The sequence below is a fragment of the Phoca vitulina genome, unplaced genomic scaffold (assembly GCF_004348235.1).
Source record: "Phoca vitulina isolate PV1807 unplaced genomic scaffold, GSC_HSeal_1.0 scaffold89, whole genome shotgun sequence".
NCBI lineage: Eukaryota > Metazoa > Chordata > Mammalia > Carnivora > Phocidae > Phoca > Phoca vitulina.
The window spans coordinates 1,447,387-1,467,083 of record NW_022589792.1 but is presented as its reverse complement, the minus strand read 5'-3'; the positions used below and the strand labels follow the sequence as shown (position 1 = coordinate 1,467,083).

The 19,697-nt window shown below is 60.2% G+C and overlaps 2 protein-coding genes across 11 annotated transcripts in view; one reads left to right on the top strand and one right to left on the bottom strand.

Annotated features, from left to right (window-relative positions):
• The first annotated feature begins 348 nt into the window (after positions 1-348).
• TMED1 (transmembrane p24 trafficking protein 1) lies at positions 349-3,761 on the top strand. 3 transcript variants are annotated; one of them, XM_032395926.1, is made up of 5 exons: positions 349-706; positions 1,409-1,506; positions 1,649-1,832; positions 2,669-2,836; positions 3,611-3,761. In XM_032395926.1, the coding sequence occupies exons 1-5, from the start codon at positions 524-526 to the stop codon at positions 3,734-3,736; spliced, it is 759 nt and encodes a 252-aa protein (XP_032251817.1). In that variant the 5' UTR covers positions 349-523; the 3' UTR covers positions 3,737-3,761. The 3 variants fall into 3 exon arrangements, with proteins under 3 accessions (XP_032251817.1, XP_032251816.1, XP_032251818.1); XM_032395925.1 differs by lacking the exon at positions 3,611-3,761 and adding an exon at positions 3,382-3,561 and having other exon boundaries at positions 351-706; XM_032395927.1 differs by lacking the exon at positions 3,611-3,761 and having other exon boundaries at positions 360-706; positions 2,669-2,903.
• Positions 3,762-3,774: 13 nt separating this feature from the next.
• DNM2 (dynamin 2) overlaps positions 3,775-19,697 on the bottom strand; it is an 85,091-nt gene continuing 69,168 nt past the window's right edge. For 2 of the 8 annotated variants that reach the window (XM_032395924.1, XM_032395923.1), the window contains exons 15-21: positions 17,064-17,177; positions 12,907-13,016; positions 10,272-10,383; positions 9,583-9,747; positions 6,914-7,146; positions 5,755-6,006; positions 3,775-3,857 (exon numbers count right to left, since the gene is read on the bottom strand). In XM_032395924.1, coding sequence (XP_032251815.1) covers positions 3,818-3,857; positions 5,755-6,006; positions 6,914-7,146; positions 9,583-9,747; positions 10,272-10,383; positions 12,907-13,016; positions 17,064-17,177 — 1,026 coding nt within the window. In that variant the 3' untranslated portion in view covers positions 3,775-3,817. Of the gene's footprint in view, positions 3,858-3,884; positions 5,219-5,754; positions 6,007-6,913; positions 7,147-9,582; positions 9,748-10,271; positions 10,384-12,906; positions 13,017-17,063; positions 17,178-19,697 lie in introns of those variants that run through there. The other 6 variants (XM_032395922.1, XM_032395917.1, XM_032395921.1 and 3 more) reach the window with 4 other exon arrangements.

Here is a 19,697-nt window from a genome sequence, read left to right as displayed (position 1 = left end):
GGAATACGAAGGCCCCACATCACTGCGAAAGGGTCTCCTTCTCGCCCCAGCCGAATCACCTTACACGTGAACCCTACAGGTCGCGTACGCGTCCAGCCTTTAACTTAGGGCCACTGCACCCACAGCAGACCGCTCAACGGCCTTTGCGCGCAGCGTACTCTCGGAAAACCGCAGGGAGGCGCCTTAGAAGGTCCCCGCCCGCCTCCGATTTAGTTGTCTTAACTTTTGCCTAAGAAACATGCGCCATCATAGTACCTATTTTTGCCATTTTCCCACACCATCTGTTGATGGTGACTAGAGCTAGAGGCTATTCAGGAAAAAGTCTCCAGAAGGCTGAGTGTTTTAAGGCACAGAAGGCATTCATTCGGGCAGCTAAGCTCTCAGGGGGCCCTTCACTTTTCCTCTCCGTTCGCTTCACACCACCGGCAGGAGCGGCTGCCAATGAGCTCCGCCGAGTAGCAGAGGGGGCAGGGCCAGCCCTTAAAGGAACCGCGACCTCTTAGCAGACCGGAGGGTGACCCGGATGATGGCGGCCGGAGCGGCCCTAGCCTTGGCACTATGGCTACTATTGCTGCCGGTGGGGGTTGGGGGGGCAGGGCCCCCACCGATCCAGGACGGCGAGTTCACGTTCCTGCTGCCTGCGGGGAGGAAGCAGTGTTTCTACCAGTCTGCGCCGGCCAACGCAAGCCTCGAGACCGAGTACCAGGTAGAGGGTCCCGAGTCGGGGAGCAGACGAGCAAGAGGAGCCAGGGCGAGGGGGCGTGGCCAAGCAGCTGAAGCGAGGCATGGATTAAAGAGGGAGGGGGAGGAGCCTGTGCGTAAGCGCGCGGGGGCGGAGCTAGGAAGAGCGAGCCGGAGCTGGTGGAGAAGGTGCGTGGGAGCGGAGGGGGTGGGAATAATGGCAGGAGGCGGGGTTAGAGTGAGACCGCCGGGGGGGCGGGGCCATCGGTTATAAGAGAGCGCCCCTCACAGGGCAGGAACCTCACGAGTGGGCGTGGCCAAAAGTTGGCTTCGCTGACTGGGGGAGTTGGTGGGCGTGACCAAGATGCGCCACTAAAAGGGCGAGGTCAACATGAGGATGTCTCCGGGGTTGGGTTAAGGAAAGCGGGGCCCTGTCACCTCACTTGGGGTGTGGCCAGGTAAACGTCGATCAAGGACTTACGACGGGGGCGTGACCAGATGAAAGAGCCAAACCCAGAGCTGTCCTATCAATGAAGACTGAGCCAAGGCAAGGGGCGCGGTCAGAGGGACAGGTGGGGCAGGACCAGGTTACAGGCGTAGGTGTCAGCGCTCAGGTGGGCCCCTGGTGGTCCTGGATGGGTCTGTGCGGGTTGGTCCAGCCCTGGCTTTCCCTGGCAGGTGCCCTTGGCCTACCCCTAGCCCTCCACCCTCTTACCTGTCCCCCCAGGTGATCGGAGGTGCTGGACTGGACGTGGATTTCACGCTGGAGAGCCCTCAGGGCGTGCTGCTGGTCAGTGAGTCCCGCAAGGCAGATGGGGTGCACACGTGAGTTAAGTCCCACTGTCTGCCTGGGTTTAGTTTCAGCCCTGCCCCTCCCCAGTGGCCTCAGGTTACCACCTTCCCTGCCTCTCAAAGTCTGGCTGGTGGGCCACTCTGGGTCATGTGTGTCTGTGTGTCTTTCTCCCAGGGTGGAGCCCACGGAAGCTGGGGACTACAAGCTGTGCTTTGACAACTCCTTCAGCACAATCTCTGAGAAGCTGGTGTTCTTCGAACTCATTTTTGACAGCCTGCAGGATGACGAGGAGGTCGAGGGCTGGGCAGAGGCTGTGGAGCCTGAGGAGATGCTGGATGTCAAGATGGAGGACATCAAGGTGCGCCCAGGCTGAGCCAGGGCCACTTGTCCCAGATCTCTGGCTTTGGGCAACAGTGCTCCCCTATTCTTCCACCTTGCCTGGGGTCCGCATCTGCCTGACCCAGCCCCCCTGGCGCCCCCACCTTAATTAGAATAGTAGTCACTCACAGTTAAAATAATAGCGCATTTCTAGGTGTAGGAGTTTCAAGGGCTTAAATAACTAATGAAATCTCCATATGAGGTAGGGAATGTGTTCTCAATGCCCCATTTAAACTGAGGCACAGGATGGCTAAGTAACTTTCCTAAGGCCACATAGCAACTGGCAGATCCAATATTTGAACCCAGGCAGTCTGGCTTTAGCAACTGTGCTGTTAACCACTAGTAAGTACATTCTTTTTTTAAAAATTTGTTTGTTTGTTTTATTTATTTATTCATGAGAGTCAGAGAGAGAGATAGAGAGAGGCAGCGGCAGAGGGAGAAGCAGGCTCCCCGCCTAGCAGGGAGCCCGATGCGGGACTCGATCCCAGGACCCTGGGATCGTGACCTGAGCCGAAGGCAGACGCTTAACCATCTGAGCCACCCAGGCGCCCCACTAGTAAGTACATTCTTTATACTTATTTAGGCACTCAATTCTCACCTCAATTCGGAGGAAACTGAGGCCCAGAGAGGTTAATTAACTTGCTTAAGGTCACCCAGCTCGTCAGCACAGAGAGAGGATTCAGACTCAGGCAGCCTGGCCTCAAAGTCTCCTCTCAGCTCTCTCCTCCCAAAACAGGCTCACTCCATCCCCCATTTTATTGGTCCTTGCTCCCCCAAGGGCGGAGGCCTGACCCTGCCCCTCTCTCTGCTCCACAGGAGTCCATCGAGACCATGAAGACCCGGTTGGAACGTAGCATCCAGATGCTGACGCTCCTGCGGGCCTTCGAGGCACGTGACCGCAACCTGCAGGAGGGCAACCTGGAGCGGGTCAACTTCTGGTCTGCGGTGAACGTGGCCGTGCTGCTGCTGGTGGCCGTGCTCCAGGTCTGCACGCTCAAGCGCTTTTTCCAGGACAAGCGCCCTGTGCCCACATAGCCCCAGAAGGAAGACAGGGAAAGGAGGGGCAGCAGGGCACATGTGTGTGAGATCTGGGGGTCCTTTCCCCAAACTTAGTTTCCTATGGGAGGGGAGGCCACGCAGTCATGGCCCTGAGGTCCTCGTGTGTCTCCTCCCTGCCAGGGGCCAGGCTGGAAACCCTTGTTGGCTTGGCTGACAGGCCTGGGCCCTCCAGGAGGGACCGCTCAGTGGCTGCACCTGCTTTCCTGGAAATTGTGCATGGACGGGGAGGGCACTGCAGCATTTGCATGTGACCCTTGGATATTCTGGCCCCTTGCCGTGTCCCCTCCGGTAAATGTGTGTGCCTTAGCCTGAGTCCCAGCCTGCACGGGCACTGCTTGGTGTGGGATGGGGCCCAGGAAGCAAACTCTCCCTTCCCTTCCCTCCTGGCCTTCTGAGCCAGGGTACAGTGGGAGGGGGCTTGCTGCTTGTGGGACCCCACGCCTTCCTTTGTCTCCCTGTCACCCCACCAGAGGCCTGTTGCTGCTGCTGGGGGCGGCTCCCAGGCTGGGGGCGGCCTGCTTATGCCAGGGGCCGGGAAGGAGACACGGCTGCAGTGTTCTTGCCAGGACAGTCACTTTATTGAGAGGAAGGAGTCCAGCCCCTCAGCCCAGCGCGGGGTGGGCTCTGTGTGAGGTCTGGTAACAGAACTCTAGGAGTGGGGGGCTGCATGACCACCCGCCCCTCCTGCTCTCTCTGCAGAGGCCCCGGGCAGGGCTGAGGGGTGGCCCAGCCAAAGCTTGTGCAGGAGCCTCACGGAACAAAGGGCGGTCTGGCCTGGGCAGTGGAGTCAATAAATTATGGTCAGAAAATCACAGAGCCTGGTGACTGGGGCTCAGGGACACCAGCCGGGACAGACCTGCCCCCAAGGGGGCAAACCAGGCAGGCGGGAGGGGTCTCCCACGAAGCTCAGAAGAAAGGCCGGGCGGGAGCCGATGGAGGTGGTCGCCTGGGCACAAGAGAAAAATCAGAAAGCAAAGTTTAACTGTGACCCGGGCTGGGCCAGAAGGCCTTGGACCTGGGCGGAGTCCTTAGGACTGCAGTGCTGGGGAGGGGGGCCCTGACCACGGCAGTGTGGGGTGGAGGGCCAGGGCTCCCTCTCCCCTGTGTGATTCTGCTGCCCACCCCAGGCCTGTGTCAGGGGCTACAGCCAGGCCCCTGGGTTAGTATGTGTGGAGGGGGAGTGCCGAACATTTGTCTCCACTCCTGATGTGTTAAGGAAAGCAAGAGATTTGCCCTCTAGAGCATGGTTGCCTCTGGAAGAAGTGCTCTCCCCAAGAGCAGGGTCCCAGGAGTGAGGTGTGAGCGTGCCCACGGTAGGAGGGGAGGTGGGGTCTTTGTCGGAGGCCTGCCGGGGGAAGGCGAGCAGTCCACATGCTCAGCCTGAACGCCAACACAAAAGGCCCACACAGCAGCCACCAGAAGCTTCTTCCCTTTATTTTAGTTTATTAATAGGATACAGAGTGCAGGCACTTACAGTGGTCAGACCGAGCGAGGGGCGAGCAGGGTCTGCTCGGCGATGGGCCACCTGGGGCCCACCCCGTCGGGGAGGCCTGGGTGGGAGCCAGGAGCCCCTCAAAGCCTCCCCACTCACTCAGCCCTGAGCCCGAGGCACCCTGGGGACCTAGGAGGAGGAGAGCGAGGCCGGGAGGACGGAGGCTTCCGGACCTGGCGAAGGCACCTCCGGCAGCTGAGGCCGGCCGTGTGGTTAATACGGCCAAGGAAGGAATATTTACAACCTGCAGGGCGGGCAGCGTGGGGCCTGCTGGGCCTGGCTCACTGCCTGGAGCTCCCGCTGCGGAGAAGTGGACATGCTCCTTGGGCCCCAGGAAGGGCTGGGGGGTACAGGCACTCTTGCTGCCCCAGTTTCCAGAAGGCCTGGTCTCAGGCTTTCCTGGCCAGAGAAGCCCCAGGTTGAGTCCCCCCGGCCCCAGCCTGAATCCTCATTCGAGAGGGCGCCCCGGGTGCATTCCCTCCTCGGCTACCCTGTGGCTCCGGCCCCCAAAGTGCGACACCCCCGCTCCCGCCCTTGCCCCCGGGCTCCAGGGCCCCTTCGTTCAGTGCTGTGTCCAGCTGGGGATGGGGGCCAAGGTTAGGGAAGAGTCAGGGGGCTGCCCACAGGGAGCCTGGTCCTGGCACGTGGATGACAGGGCCAGGGGCAGCAGAGGGGCCCCCAGACCACCGAAGCTCCTGCACGGCGGGTGTGCGAAGACCCCCTGAGAACACGCCACCCCGGCGGCCTAGTCGAGCAGGGATGGCTCGGCTGGGCGGATAATGGTGGGCCGGCTGGGCGCAGCAGGGGGTCTTCTGCTGCAAAGAGAATAAAGACAGACGGGGAGGGGGAGGGGGAGATGGCAGTGAGGCCCTAAGTAGGACGAGGGAGGGGACCCAGGCCCCACCGCCCCCGCCCCAGGGTGCTGCCTGATGCCCCAAAAGCTGCTAGAGTGCCACGGAGGAGCTGGAGCTGTGTGGCCCCGGCTGAGTCCCCGCCCAGCCTGGCCCCTGGGTTTCTCACGGGACAAGGGTGGCGAACGGAGCCTGGCCTGCAGGGCGGGGTGAGGAAGGGCAGGGGTGTGCGACGGCTCATGCGTGTGTCCTCAGTAAGGAAACAAAGGTCAAAACTAGGAGAAGGGGCCCCACGTGAGGAGTCCCAATCTGTGTGGTGGGCCACCTGCTCAGGCAGAGGCCAGGCCTGGGAGCCCCGGTGTCACCCTGACTCTCCACCGCTCTGTGACTTTGGGCAAGCAAGTTGGCCTCTCTGGGCTTCAGTTTTCACACCAGCCACATGCGGATGAAGACTCCATTCCCCGCAGGGCGCGGGCAGTGAGGGGGCCGTCCAGCCTTACCTGGGCACTCCAGGGGGGATGCCGGGTGGAATCCGAGCCGGCCGAGATGGAACCTGAGGCGGGGCCGAGAAGGGGTCATTGTTGGCAAACACGCTCTGGGGTCCAGGCCTGGACGGGATGGGGGGCGCGGCAAAGGAGGCTGCTGCCCCCACTGGCACGGGAATCAGAGGGGGCCCTGGGGTCGGGCCTCTCACTGCTGGCGGCCGGCCCGGGGGATGCGCGCTGGACATGGGTCGGCGCTGTGGAGTGGGGCTGTGGAGGAAGGAGAGGGTGTGAGCCGGAGAAGGGGGTGGGGAGCACCAGCCTTGCCGGGGTGCCTGTGGAAACCCGAGGGGGCCGGGGTGTGGCGCTGGCTGGGGCCCCTCCATCCACCCCGCCCCCACCTACTTAGCAGTGGCTGTGCCCCCACCTAAAACCTGCACCAGGGCCTCCCTGTGCCTCTGGCTCAGCCACCAGGGGCTCCTGCTTCCCTCTGACCTCACTCCCAGGGCCACTTCCCTCTCACCAGCCCTGCCAGGGCCTGCCAGCTTCCCTGTCTCTTCCAGTCCACGCTCATTCGAACCCCTGCCCTGGGTACCCCACAGGCTGCCCCCCCCAGGCCGGAGCACCCGCTGTTCCCTCTCCCTAAGTAACTCCATGGCTCCTTGAGGCCTCAGCAGGGCCAGCACCTTCTAGGAGATTCCCCTGACCCACCCTCTGTCCTCCTGCCACCTGCCCTGTCACTGGTCAGGTGTCCCTGCCTGAGGCCCTGCGTTGCCCATGCCAGCGTCTCATTTCCATCCGCCAGCTCTGAGGTGGTTGGGGGGGCCGGGGACAGGCCAGTCATGCCCTCCAGCTGCTGCTGCAGACCCTCCCCAACCTGCCATTCTCATCTGCGCTCTGTGCTCCAGGACGACGACCCCATGGCCCCCGCTGCCCCAGCCTCTTGCCCTCTCTGGCTTCCGCTTGGGCTTCACCAATGGAAAACACCAGGAGTCAGATGGGCCCTCCACCCAACGCTTCCCTCTCCTTGTCGCTTCAGGCCCAGGCCGGGGAGCAGCAACCACTGTGGCTCAGGCCCCTTCACCCCACCCGCCCCTGGGCTGGGCCCTGATGGGACACATGGGGGGACCGGCGGGCAGCAGCCTCTGCAGGCTACAGGGGCCCAGGCCTCTCGGACCTGTGGCTGCCCGTGCTCTGGAGCCAGGTGTCGTCGACGGGCGGGGGCACGGGCGTGGACACGGTGCTGGTGCTGATGTCCCCGATGATGTTGAGGGCCTCCTTGAGCGCATGGTACATGCGCAGCATGTCATCCCGCCGCTGGGCCTGGTCGGCCGACTCCTCCATGAGGCTGCTCTGGTCCGCCGAGGAGTACAGGTAGGCCAGCAGCTCATGGTGGATGAAGGCCTTTGTCTGGGGGGCAAGCGGCAGAGAGGTCAGGGCGTCCCCCCACACCTGCCGTTACGACAGGCTGCAGAAGCATCCGCCACACTGGGTGGGCTGTCTGGTCTTTTTTTTTTTTTTTTAAAGATTTTATTTATTTATTTAATTAACAGAGAGAGAGAGAGAGAGAGAGACAGCAAGAGAGGGAACACAAGCAGGGGGAGTGGCAGAGGGAGAAGCAGGCTTCCCGCCGAGCAGGGAGCCCGTGGATCCTGGGATCATGACCCGAGCTGAAGGCAGTTGCTTAACCAACTGAGCCACCCAGGCGCCCCAGGCTGTCTGGTCTTTAACTTTACTGTGCGATGTGTATGATGTTTGAAACGCACGTGAGCTGTCTGCCGAGTCTCTCGGGGGCCCCTTCACGTGTCCTTGCAGCCCATTCCACGAGACGCTTATTAAACTTGAATCCTGCCTCTTTTACTGCTGTCTTTCCTCCCATTTGTTGTCTTCAAGCTGGCTTTCATTAAAAAACTCCTAGTTTCTGTTAATTTTATAATTTGTTCCTTCCTAAAACCTCCTACAGGATACAGGAGTTTTTTCAGTTACTTTTATGGAGTTTCTAGGTACCTGTTCGTGTGTCCAGGAGCTTCTCCAACTAGGACCAAGTTTCCTATTCCTTTTCAGTGTTTCACACCTCTAAATGATTTTTCTGATTGAACTGTACTAGCTAGTAACTCGACAAGAAAGTTTGCTTGTTTGTTTGAAGATTTTTATTTATTTATTTTAGAGAGGGAGAGAAGAGTGCGCGTGAGCAGGGGGAAGAACAGAGGGAGAGAGGATCCCCAAGCTGACTCCCCACTGAGCACAGAGCCTGACGTGGGACTCGATCCCAGGACCCTAGATCATGCCCTGAGCCGAAATCAAGAGCCGGACGCTCAACTGAGCCATCCAGGCGCCCCTCAAGAAGGTTTTAAACACAAGTGGAGAGAGCCAACTTGTTCTGGATTTTAGAGGGGATGCTTTCCGAGCTTTCCCCTTCAGGGCAAGAGTGGTTTTGAGACTGAAACACACAGACTCATAACAAAAGGCTCCTTCTACCATTGTCTTTTTTAAGAATAGATGCTGACTTTTCCCAGATGAACTTTCAGCATCTGCAAAAATGACCAGGCTTGAGAGTTCATTTCCCTCCCCTTTTAGACAAATGGAGCCCTCCAGTACATTCTGTTATGCTCCACAGTTTTCCACTTCATGACTGAGCGTTATCATCAACCCGGAAATCCTCCTCCTCCTTCTTTTTGATAGAATAGCTATGTACTAAACGGATTCTATTAAGGGGACAGAGATTTCCAATCTTTGGCCACTACACAACAATGCTAAAATAATAAGCATGTATGTGCTCAATTTGAATATGGGCAAAGGGCTCTGTGGGAAAAATTCCTGCAAATAGAACTTTGGAGCCAAACCACATATGCATTTTAAATTTCATAGCGGCAGAAGCAAGTATATCATAAATCCCATTTATATGTGAGGGATATACCAGCACACCCATGAAACTTAGCACCGCTCACCCCGAAGGAGATAGTGAAGAACATAGTAAGAAGAGGGATTTGGGATTTTTGCTTTAGACCGTGTTACACGGAGAGCTTTTATAGGCACGACATAAGCCAAACCTGGCCTACATAGATTCCTGAGTGCCTCGCTGAGCTGAAGGCCCGAGATAGGAGCCCCCCGCAACCCTCCCAGCAACCTAGAGTGGGAGACCTTAGTGCAGCTGCATTTCACCAAAGAGGAGCCTAAAGCCCTGAGCATCTCGGGAGCCCTGGGGGAGGCATGTAATGCCCCCGAGTGAAGGTGGGCTGGGCTGCAGGCCATCAGGAGGCCACAGTTCCGGACATACTCAGTCTGGATTTTAATCCCACCTCCCACTCTTCTGAGTGACTCAGGGCAGGTTTCTTGACCTTGCCGGGCCTCGTTGTCCTGTCTATAAAATGGACATGATAGTCCCTCTCCTAGGGTTATCATAAGGCCGAAAAAAGTCAGAGGAAGTGTAGCTTCAAGTACCTATGTAAATGGGAGTGAGCCCCATGTGGCCTGCACCTTCCAATTTGCCAAGAGAGGCTGAGAATCCTGATTCTGATGTTAAAAAGGTAGTGACTCACTCTAATTTTACATTTTATACAAACAATGTTGGGGCGCCTGGGTGGCTCAGTCGGTTGGGTGTCTGCCTTCGGCTCAGGTCATGGTCCTGGGGTCGAGATCAGGTCCCGCATCAGGTTCCTTGCTCAGCGGGGAGTCTGCTTCTCCTTCTGCCCCTCCCCTTGCTCATGGCTCTCCCTCCCTCTCTCTCAAATAAATAAATAAAATCTTGAAAAACAAAAACCAACAGTGTTCAGGCCAAATCTGGCTGTGGCGGCCCTGGCCCCCTCCCCCGTGACAGGCAGGCCCTGGCGGAGGCCGGGCACTCACATTGTTGATCATGAGGTGCATGATGGTCTTTGGCATGAGGTCGCGGATGGACTTGTTGATGATGGCCACATAGGAGTCCACCAGGTTGCGGATGGTCTCCACCTGCCGCTCGAGTTGCGGGTCCATGGAGAAGGTGTTCTCCTGGACTCCATCCTCATTTTCTGCCTGTAGGGGGAGAGAGCAGATGGTGAGGGGTGATCGTGACCTGGGGCGAGAGTGGGGAGCCCCCATTCTCTGGGAAGTGCTTGCCCTGTCCTGCCCACCACCAGCTTTCTGGGGATGTCCCCGATGGTCAGGTCAGCACTGTGGGGCCCTGCCTGCCCATGGCCTGCGCTGCCCGGACCTAGGGTGACCATGGCCTACGGTGATTAGACCTTCTCACCGGGGACTGGAACATGTTAATTTTGGGGCCGAGGGCAGCCATGTTCACTCCACCTCAAGGACAGGAGGAGGAAAGCGAACAAAACAGATGGGATCCCAGGCCATGTATCTCCCCGGCCTTGGCTTTAGTTGGAGAATCTTCTGGGCCCTGATGGCAGAACCCTCTCCCCCTTTCTCCTTTGTTTGCTTAAGAGAGTACGGGCTACGTGCCTGGAAATGACCTATCCAGCGAGACACTGGACCCCTTCCTCTCCCAGGAGGGGTCAGCTCAGCCCAAGGTGTGTCAGCCGGGCAGCACAGTTCCTCACCTGGTCCTTCTCGGGGTAGACCCCGGCTCGGAGGAACGAGGCCTTCCAGCTGTCCACGTCCTCCTGGGAGTCACAGGCCAGCTCAATCTGCCGAAGGTCCTTGTAGACGTTCCTGCAGCGAGAGAAGAGGCACGTTCCTGACCCTGCCCGTGGGCCTGCCGGGTGCAGGAGCTGGAGCGTGGGCTCTGGGCTCTGACGGACGGGGACTCACACCTGACCCAGGCACAACCCGAGCCCTGGGATGGCAGGAGCATCTGCATCCTATCGGGCTGACGGAGCAAAGTCAGTGCCTACAGCATCCAGAACCGTACCAAGGGCAGAGCGAGTGCTCATCGGCATCTAGCAGCATCGAGGGGTTTTGTTTTTGGGCTTTAGTCGATGCCTCTCTTTTCCCTGGAAACTGCTCCCCTTTCATGCTCTCCTGTGGGGGCCAAAGGCTGTCAAAGATACTCTCAGAAGTGGGCAGGTGTCCCTCAACACCCCTGGTTGGGCAGCTCCCAGCAAGGTGTTTTCAGGGAGGTGACAGCAAAGTTGTCCAAAAGAACATTCTGTGACGGCAGGATCGTTCTCAACTGCTGTTGTCAGCCGCGGTAGCGAGAAGCCACAGGTGGATTCTTTGTGAGCACCATGAATAGTGCTAGGGCGACGAAGGAAGTTAATTCGGGTTGCATTTCATTTCAGCCAATTTACATTTAAATCGCTACATGAGGCCAGTGGCTACCGCACTGGATAGTGTAGGTCTAGAATGTGCCCCGACTCCTGGGCGCTGGGCTGGGGCGGGCGGAGGGCTGTGGAGCTGTCCAAGGACGGGACTGAGACTCCCAGCGAAGGCATGTGAGATGCTGGGCGAATGTGGGTCTGCGAGCAGAAGGAAGGCTCGAAGCCACAGGCTGGAGGAAAAGCAGATGGACACTATTTATGGCTGGCATTTATGGCCGGTGTTCTGTAGGCCAGGATCTGTGCCACACACACGCCATCCTGTCCCACAGGGCAGGTGTGGCCAAGACGGCCAAGCTGTCCCAAAGCTTCTGTGTGAGATCGGAGTTTGAGGTTAGTCATGGCCTCGTGACAGAGCTACGGCCGGCGAGCAGTCCGTGAGTGGCTGCCCTCAGACTTCTGGAAGGAGTCTTAGGGAGTGAGGGGCACGCCTTCGTTGCTCCTTCTCCTCCTCCCTAGGACTGCCTGGAACATCAGGATGGCTGGACCTTGGGCAGCCATCCTGAAAAAGGAGGAGGAGGTCTCAGGAGTAGGAGCACCTGGGCCTGGAAGCCTGTGGAGCTGCCCCACCTGCCCTGGAGGGTAAAGCCGTAGAAAACCCAAACTTCTATCTTGTTTCCATGACTATTATTCTGGCTTTCCTGAGCTCACTCCTAAATGCTATGCTAGGTACGACCTTCACCCCCTTGCACAGGGGATCAGGGGCCGGGGAGGCAGGGCAGCTCTCCTGCATGCAGCAAGGAAGAGCCTCCCAGCAGGCCTGTCCCAGGACAAAGCCCAGGTTCTCCCACGTGCCCTCAGGCTTCTTAGGTAGGGGAGATGGGGGCGCAGACGGAGGAGCCGAAGAGATACAAAGGTTTTTGGAGCCAGATGATGGCCAAGTGGGCCCCAGAGCTTTCGGCCAGCCCAGAACAAAGCTGGATTGAGCTATTCTTACATAAAACGTGACATGAGGCTTGCTTCGAACCGACGGGAGCGTGGGAGCGATGGGCAGCAGGGAAGGTGGTCCTGGGGGAGCAGGGAGGATGTGTCCACACTCAGCCCTTCCTCCTGCTCTCGGACCTCCTGCCAGAGCTGGGCCTCTTCCCAAGCTGAGGAAAGCATCTTTGTTTTTGCTAACGTCTTCCCCCAAAGCCCGTGGGGGTGGATTCACCAGGGGCCTCCTGGGCCCTCCTCTGTCTACACTCACCCAGGGGTCTCACCCCATCTAGGACTTTGAACACTGCCTTGCAATAACAACACCCCAGTTCACACCCTGCCTGGAGCTCGTTCCAGAACACCAGACTCTTGTACCTACAGAGCTGCCTTCCCGACTTCCCCACGTGGTGTCTCACAGGCCTCTCTCCCTCAGTGTGGCCCAAACCCAGCCCCTGACCGTCCCCAAGCCTACTCTGCCTTTGCCTTCCCCATCTCAGCGAGGGCAGCTCGGTTCCTGCAGGTGCTCAGAGTCCCCAGGAAATGCCCTCCTCTCTTGCATCCATATCCACCAGGAGTTTGGTCAGCTCTGACTCTCAGAATAGGCCGCCCCCTCTAAGTCCTCAGCCCTACCTGGGCCTGGCCCCCACTATCTCCCACCTGGACCAGTGCCACCCAATCAGCCCTGGTCTCCCAGCTCCAGCCCTGACCCCCATTGTGCCCCCCCCCACAGCCACTGCGGGGTGCCCGTGAACACCCGAGCCAGGGCCAGTCCCTCCTCTGCTCAGAACCCTCTATGGCTCCCACCTCACTTCATCATGTCTGCCCAGAGATCCTCCTCCCTGCCCACATGCTGGAAGCACCCATGGCAGTTTTCTGCCTCTTACTTGATTCCCTTTCTAGAACATGAGACCCCGGGGCAGGGACTTTATGCAGAAAGTGCTCAGTGGATGCTGCTGAATGACCAAACGAGGCCAGTGACCTTGGCCCGGTGGGCCCTCACCTCTGCTCCGTGTTGAAGATGGCGAAGACGTGCTTGTTGGACATGAAGCCTTTCTCCACATCGCGGATTTTAAGGTTGTCCAGAGGCAGCATGTACTTCTTCTCCTTCTCCTGAGGGTGGAAGGGGAGGGGTCACCATGGACTGTTTAACAGGATCTGAGGATGCCCTGGGCTGGACGCCACCCCAGGGCCTTTGCTGGAATGCTCCTCCCAATGCCCACATGGCTTCCTCATGCGTCCTTCAGGTTTCTGGGCAGAGGGGACTCTCCTGGAGAGGCCTGACCTGTCCCCACCCTGCTTGCTTGCTCTCTCTCTCTCGCCACCCCCCCATCCTCCTCCTCCTCTTGGTACTTTCCCTCATGTAACTGGACACACCACATCATCTTGCTCATGGACTTAGGCTACCGTCTGTCACCCGGCCTGATCTGTCAGTTACTCAAGGTCAGGGACTCCTGTTTCTTTTGTTCACTGCCGACACACTGTGGATACTCGACATTGGCTAGCTCTCATTCTACCCAGAATCCAACCTCTTCTCCACCAGGTTGCGTGAATGAAACCATTAACTACTACATCTTCATGATGAGCCTGTAACTGAGTTACCACTGTGATCCCATTTTATAGAGAGGGAGACTGAGGCCAAGTGGGGCAGGCGACGATTCAGGGGTGGGGCTGGGATTTAAAATTCATCAGCTTCAGAAGTTCCTGGAGCTGAAAAGTGAGGCCCCTCGAGGTGATGCCTGAGCTCCAAGGCCACAGAAGTGTTACTCACTTCCTAAGGGCAGTCCTGTTCAGGAAGCGCCCACTGAGTGCCCGGCCTCAGTCCTGATGACTGCCGGGGAAGCAGCTCAGGGAGGATGTGGGTCACGGAAGCCAACGTTTACTCACCGACAGTGGCTAAGCACCCACTGTACTCCCAGCATGGGGCTGGGCCCCTGCAGGTGCATGGGGACAGCGTGTGTGGGGGGCGCATTAATGAGTTTTCTACATCAGGAAACCAGAAAACAGCATCAGGGTGCATCAGGATCCCCTGGCTCCCAGGCCCATGTGACCCACAGTCGCTCCAGTGACCTTCCCCCATGTCTTCCAGGGAAGCGCTGCGCTCAGAGAGGGAAGGTGGCTGCCACACGGCAGGGGGAGTGGGCCACAGTGGGACTTCAGAAGCCCATGTGCCCCAAAGCCAGGTTCTGCCCATCACCCTTTATGTCCGGGCTTCACCCAGGAATTCACTTTTCGCCTGTTTTGTCCCTGTGTACCAGAAGGCCCCAGAACAGAGCCCAACGTGCTGCTGCCTCCAAATTCCGGAACAGCCACAGAGATTGAGGGGAAGGGGACCAGGGGATCCCTAGCAGGTGGGGGCTGGCTCCAAGTTTCAGGACGACAGGAAGAGAGGCAGGAGTGAGCAGCAGGCTTGGGTGCATGGGCTTGGCCCTGCAGCCTTAGGAGCTCAGATGGGCTCTGCCCCTCCCTGGCCATATGCTCTTGGGCAAGCCACTGCCCCTCTCTGCCTCAGTTTCCTCATCTGTCAAAGGTGGACAGGGGTCCTGCCCTCCCTGTGCGAGGTGAGGATTAAGGTGAGCGTATGAGGCACTACTAGGGTTTTCTTTTGTGTGTCTCTCATGCCTGTGGCTCCAGAGTCCATTCCCTGGGCTCTGGCAGAGAAGGAAGCAGGGCAGAGTGCTCCTTCCGGCCGAGCTGCAGTGAGGAGCAGAAGAGGGGCCCGGGGGCCATGGAGCCGGGAAAGCCTCGTTCAGGCTGCATACTGGGAGTCCAAGGACAGAGGGTGGCAAAGAAAGGCTCCAGGCAAGGCCCAGGGCCCCACCAACCTCTGCGAGAAAAGTCTTGGGGGCTTTAGAAGGGGCCCGGGCTGGGGTTCCCCGCCCGGAAGATGGTGGAAGGGCCTCTGCTGCCCCCACCCTGCTGTGTCAGGAGGCAGGAAGCTTCCAGTCGGCCAGCCAGGCCAAGTAACTGAGTCACAGTCCTTGTGGGCCCTGAGCGAGACGCCACATCTGGAACTGTTTATAGTGTGATTCCGCCCAGAGCGCAGCGACTGCCTTCCTGGGCTGCTGACACGCACACAGAGCCGCAGAGCCGTGCGCACACCCCGCCCCCACCCGACCCCCGAAGAGACCTTCGCCTGCACACACAGGCCGCGGACCCAAGCCCTCCCTCCCGCCCACGCCCACCCGCTCCCCAACCCCCTCCTTAGGATTTCCTGCAAACCCACAACTTTCTCCAGATGCGAGCCGGCCCCAGCCGTGCCACGTCAGAAGAGACGAAGTGGATCGGCGCAGGCAGTGGCCTCCTCGCCTGCTCCGAGGGGCCGGGGCGCGGTGGCCCGACTTGCCCCCTCCCCCCCGGGGGGCCTGCAGGATGGACAGCCGGCCCCGCCAACCCAGTGTTCAGACTACCTGTTCAGGGGGCTCTGAATGTGTACAGTAGTCTGCACATTGGTTAGGCTGGGCTCGGGCAAGCGGCGCATCAGGACCTGCACCCCCCAAACTTGCTGCCGCCTCCACAGCGAGGCAGACCCAGAGGTGAGTGTCGGTGCCCACCGCCCTGCTTCCCACTGGGGTGGAGACCTGGACAAAAGACTGGGGAGTCACAAAAGGGCCTGGGTGGGAGGAGAGGTGCCAGGGCGAGGCAGAGGGAGCCTGCCGCCCGCTGAGGGGTCGGGGGGCTCTTGGCTGAATCGGTCCCCTATTCCTACCCCACACTGGAACTGCTTCCTCTCGGTGGTTTTTCAAAATAAAGAAATACGTTTTGCCTCTCTGAGGGGTCTCTGAGAAGGTGGCCTGGTCGTCGGGGGGTCTCGGCCACGTGTGTAACTCTGAGGGTCCCTCCCGATCTGAGCCTGCTTTGTGTCTGGGGCGCACACAGGGCCCCTTTCACAGGCCTGCTGGTTCTCGTTACTGCCGGCGGGCGCTCCCCCCTCGTCCCGCCCGGCGCTTCCGTGCCTCTGGTCTGGCCCACAGGAGGGTCTGGGGCTCCTGCTCTCGACACGCACACGACGGGAAAACGAAGGAGCCCCTCCTACGCTGAAGGAAGGAGCTCTGAAAACTGGACTGGCGGGGAACTGCCGGGACGGGGTTTGGGCCCAGAAGTCCCTCTACAGCTGCCCGAGGCTGTGGCCAAGGCTGGCACTCCCACCCTGGGCAGAGATGCCTGGGCCCAAGGTGGAGACCAGTCCTCGGCGTGCCCGGCAGCTGATGCACCCAGAGCAGACTGGGCTTCAGACAACAGGGGCGGAAGGAGGGTGAAAATGCAAAAGCGTCATCCCCACCCGCCTTCGCTTCGGGCCTCTGTCAGACGCCTAACACCGCCCCGGCCAACGGGGAGAGCCTGTAGGCCCAGGAAAGTGAGAGGAACACAGTGCCCCTCGCTGGTGACCCTCAGAAGCCAGCCCAGCCCACAACAGAGCAACAGGCAGTCACCCTGGGGCGGCATCGTTCCCGAGGCCACTAAGCCGCGGCCATGTTGTTAAGAGAACGAAGCAAAGCGATGGGCCACTCGGGACGGGAGGATGGGCCCGTGTGGAGGCGAAGGGACCCAGACAGCGGCACTGCCCGAGGCTGCCCACTGGACTCGCAGCCCTTGTCCCCAGGGTCATGGAGACTGCGGTATGAGGCAGCCTGCAGGCTACTCGCCCGGGTCAGTGCTCCCAGAGGCCTCCGCACGTCCTTTGGATAAGGACAAGCACATGCGGACCGCTCGAAAGACACCATAGCTAGGCCCGTCCCGGGGCCCATTCCGCTCTACTTCGTAGATGGGGAAACAGAGGCCTAAGGAGGCTAAGGGCCCGGCTGAGCCCGTGCAGGCTGCAGACGCTGGAAGCCCAGCACCTCAGCAGCCTGGCTGTGAGCCTGAGTCCCTGACCTCGGGCCCTGCCCGCTCTGAGAGCCAGGGATGCCTCACTGTGACTTTGGGGGCTGGGGTCAGTTTCCAGCCCGCTGAGGGCTCCCCTCCCCCATCTCCCTTCCAGCCTGGAGGAGTGGAGCTGCCACCCGGCTGGACCCCTAGGGGGCCAGCCTGGCCATTACCATTCTCTGCCGGAGCTCTGGGATCCTGGCGGTGCTCAGGGAGCCTTTCTTGAATGAACCAGAGTGAATGAGTGAGCACCCACCCATCCCAGCCCCACTGCCCTGCCCCCCAGCCACTCACCTCCTCATCCTTGTACCAGGATAGAGACTCCGCGGTCAGCACAAACCAGTACTCCTTGGAGCCGCCCTTCATCAGGCTGATGTTGTTGATGGTCAGCCAGCCCCTGCGGATCACCTGGGGGGGAGGGTGTCGCTCAGAGGACAACGCCTGCCGCCCCGCCCGGCCCACCCCTGCGCAGTGGCCAGGGCCCTTGTCCCCAGTAAGGAAGAGGGACCATGGCAGGGACACCTCCAGCCCGAAGCCAGGCGACCCAACTCCACCTTGCCCCTAAGCATTTCCCACTGGCAACCAACATGGGACGCCCAGGCAGACAGACACAGGGCACGCACGCTCACTCGCAGGCCCAGGGCTGACAGGGAGCGGACCCCCAGGAGACCCCCTGCACACACGGGGTTAGGTTCTGTTCACACAGGCAAGAACGGGTATGCCCGGCTAGAAGGGGCCCAGGGAAGGTCCCAGGCCCATACGTGTGTCACATGGGACGTGACCATTGGAGGAATCACACCTGCAAGACGCAGGTACCATGCCGCCCTCAGACCCCGCCCCTTGCACCCTCTGGAAGGCGGCTGTTGAGGGAAGGCTGGAGGAACCTGCCACACAATGGAGGGGTTCTTTCTCTCCTTTCGTGGCTGACCAGCAGAGGCTCAACACGCAGCGGCAACTCTGCTGCCCATTCTGTTGGCTCATCTGCCCAACTCACTCAGGACAGTCGGTGGGCAAAGGGACCTGCGCTGAACAGGGATCGTGGCCAGTCTCTGTCCTGGGGCTCCCTTCCCCACAGCCTCTTTCCAGAAATTAGGAGGAAGGGATGCTTCCACCCAGAGGGCTGGAGCCAAAGGTCTGAGCCTGGGGAACCTGCAGGGGGATCATGCCCCACGCTGGCTTCAAACCCGGGGGGCAGGCCTACTTTTCTCTGACACATTAAGGTTCTGGCTGGAAGATCCCCAGATGGGGCTCATCTGGCCGCAGCAGTCATCTGAGTAGGAGGCAGAACCCAGGCCTACGCAGAGGACTCACCTGACAGCTATATGTAGGCAGCCTGGGGGGCCATGGTCCTATGTTCCCTGGGTCATGAGGTATGTGTGGGCCGGAGCTACCCATCAGTCTGGACTGGGGACCCCAGGGCAGCGGGAAGCACATGGAGACACAGGCAGGGCCATCTGGGGCCCAGGCAGCAACAGACCGGGCCAAGCTACAGACGTGCGGCCAAGGACAGCTGGGAAGGACTGGTATGGAGTCCCCCCCAGGGTGGGGCGTGGCAAAAGCACCGGAGATGGGGCTCCAGGGATGACTCTGGGGGCTACATGTCTTCCTAATGGGTGGGTCTCAAGAGGGTCTTCATCCCCTGCTCTCTGACCTGCCCCCAAGCCTGTCAAATCTTCACAGGGCCCCCTGCCTCCTATGGCTGGAATCAGGCTCTGAGCCTCAGAGGCCATGAAGGTGGAGGTGGCCTGAGTGCACCCAGGGACCCCTGCACTACCCGGAAGCCCTTGCCCAGGCTGGGGACAGCACGGGATCCCACCTGGCAGCCCTTCTCCAGGCTTCCTAGTGATGACAAGAGCCCCGGGGAGACCTGTGGCCACCAGGAAGCACCTGCCCAACCATGGGCTGCCTGGCGGGCTAGGGGGCAGAGGCTTCCGGCCCCAGTACGCTCATCCTTGCAGGGCACCCTGGTTTAGGACTGAACATCTGGAGTCCTGGGAACACCCCCATGCCCAGGCAAAGGGGAATGTCTGGTCACGCTGGGGGCAAGGCTGGTCTTCAGACCCAGGCCCGAGGCCATCCTGCACATGACCCGGGAAGGAGTCCCTGGCCCCAGGGCAGTGCGGGTCTGTGTGTTCACACCGGCTCCTTCCTTCCCCACCCCAGGGGGCGGGGCAGGGCCTGCTTAGCCTTAGCCCAGGCCAGGCAGATTAGATACTTCTAAACTTCAGTCACTGACAACCAGGGGAAGGGGAGCAGGAGGTGAACACAGGTGGTGAACGCTCCCCAGAAGAGAAATCTTCACAGGGTGAGGCCTCTCTACTCTGGGGCCCAGCCTAGCTCCCAAGGGGGCAGACGTGCCCCACTGGCTCCTCAGGGGCCTGGCTCACCTGCCGCCACCCTCAGTGAGCAGCGGGCAGAGCTGGCCGACAGGGCCCTGGCCACGCTATGGGCAGTGTGGCCTCGGGGTGGAGGCACTGCCGGGCCGGGCCGGGAATGGCACAGCTGAGCCTCGAGGCAGGAGGCTGCTGGGTAGACTTGGAGAAGCCTCCAAGGTCCCCTTCCCCTCGAGCTGCCCGGAGAGCTGTCTGCGTGGGAGCCAAGTGGGGTCAGAGACGAAATCCCACCCTGGGGAGTTGTAAGCCGTGGGCTGCAGACACACGCGCGCGTGGAGTCTAGAGGAGAGGGAGTTGCGCCTCCTCATCCAAAAGCCAGACTTGTGCCCCAGGGGCCTGGCTTAGAAGGAGGGGGGCAGGGGACAGAAGAGGCAGGCAGGCTCCCACGCTCCAGGGTGCACAGCGACAGGCATGCAGGCACGCCCGGGACGGGAGGAAGGGCCGCCGGGAGCAGAACGGGCGGGCGGCTGGCAGGAAGCAGCAAGCTGGGGCCCGCCGGCAGGGTGGGTCAGCCTCCTCCTGGGTGAGGGTCTCA

Coding starts and splice junctions, on each gene's coding strand:
- TMED1 (XM_032395925.1), top strand. CDS start 524: ATGATGGCGGCCGGAGCGGCCCTAGCCTTGGCACTATGGCTACTATTG. Junction 1,507..1,648: donor AAGGCAGATGGGGTGCACAC/GTGAGTTAAGTC, acceptor TCTTTCTCCCAG/GGTGGAGCCCACGGAAGCTG. Junction 1,833..2,668: donor TCAAGATGGAGGACATCAAG/GTGCGCCCAGGC, acceptor TCTGCTCCACAG/GAGTCCATCGAGACCATGAA.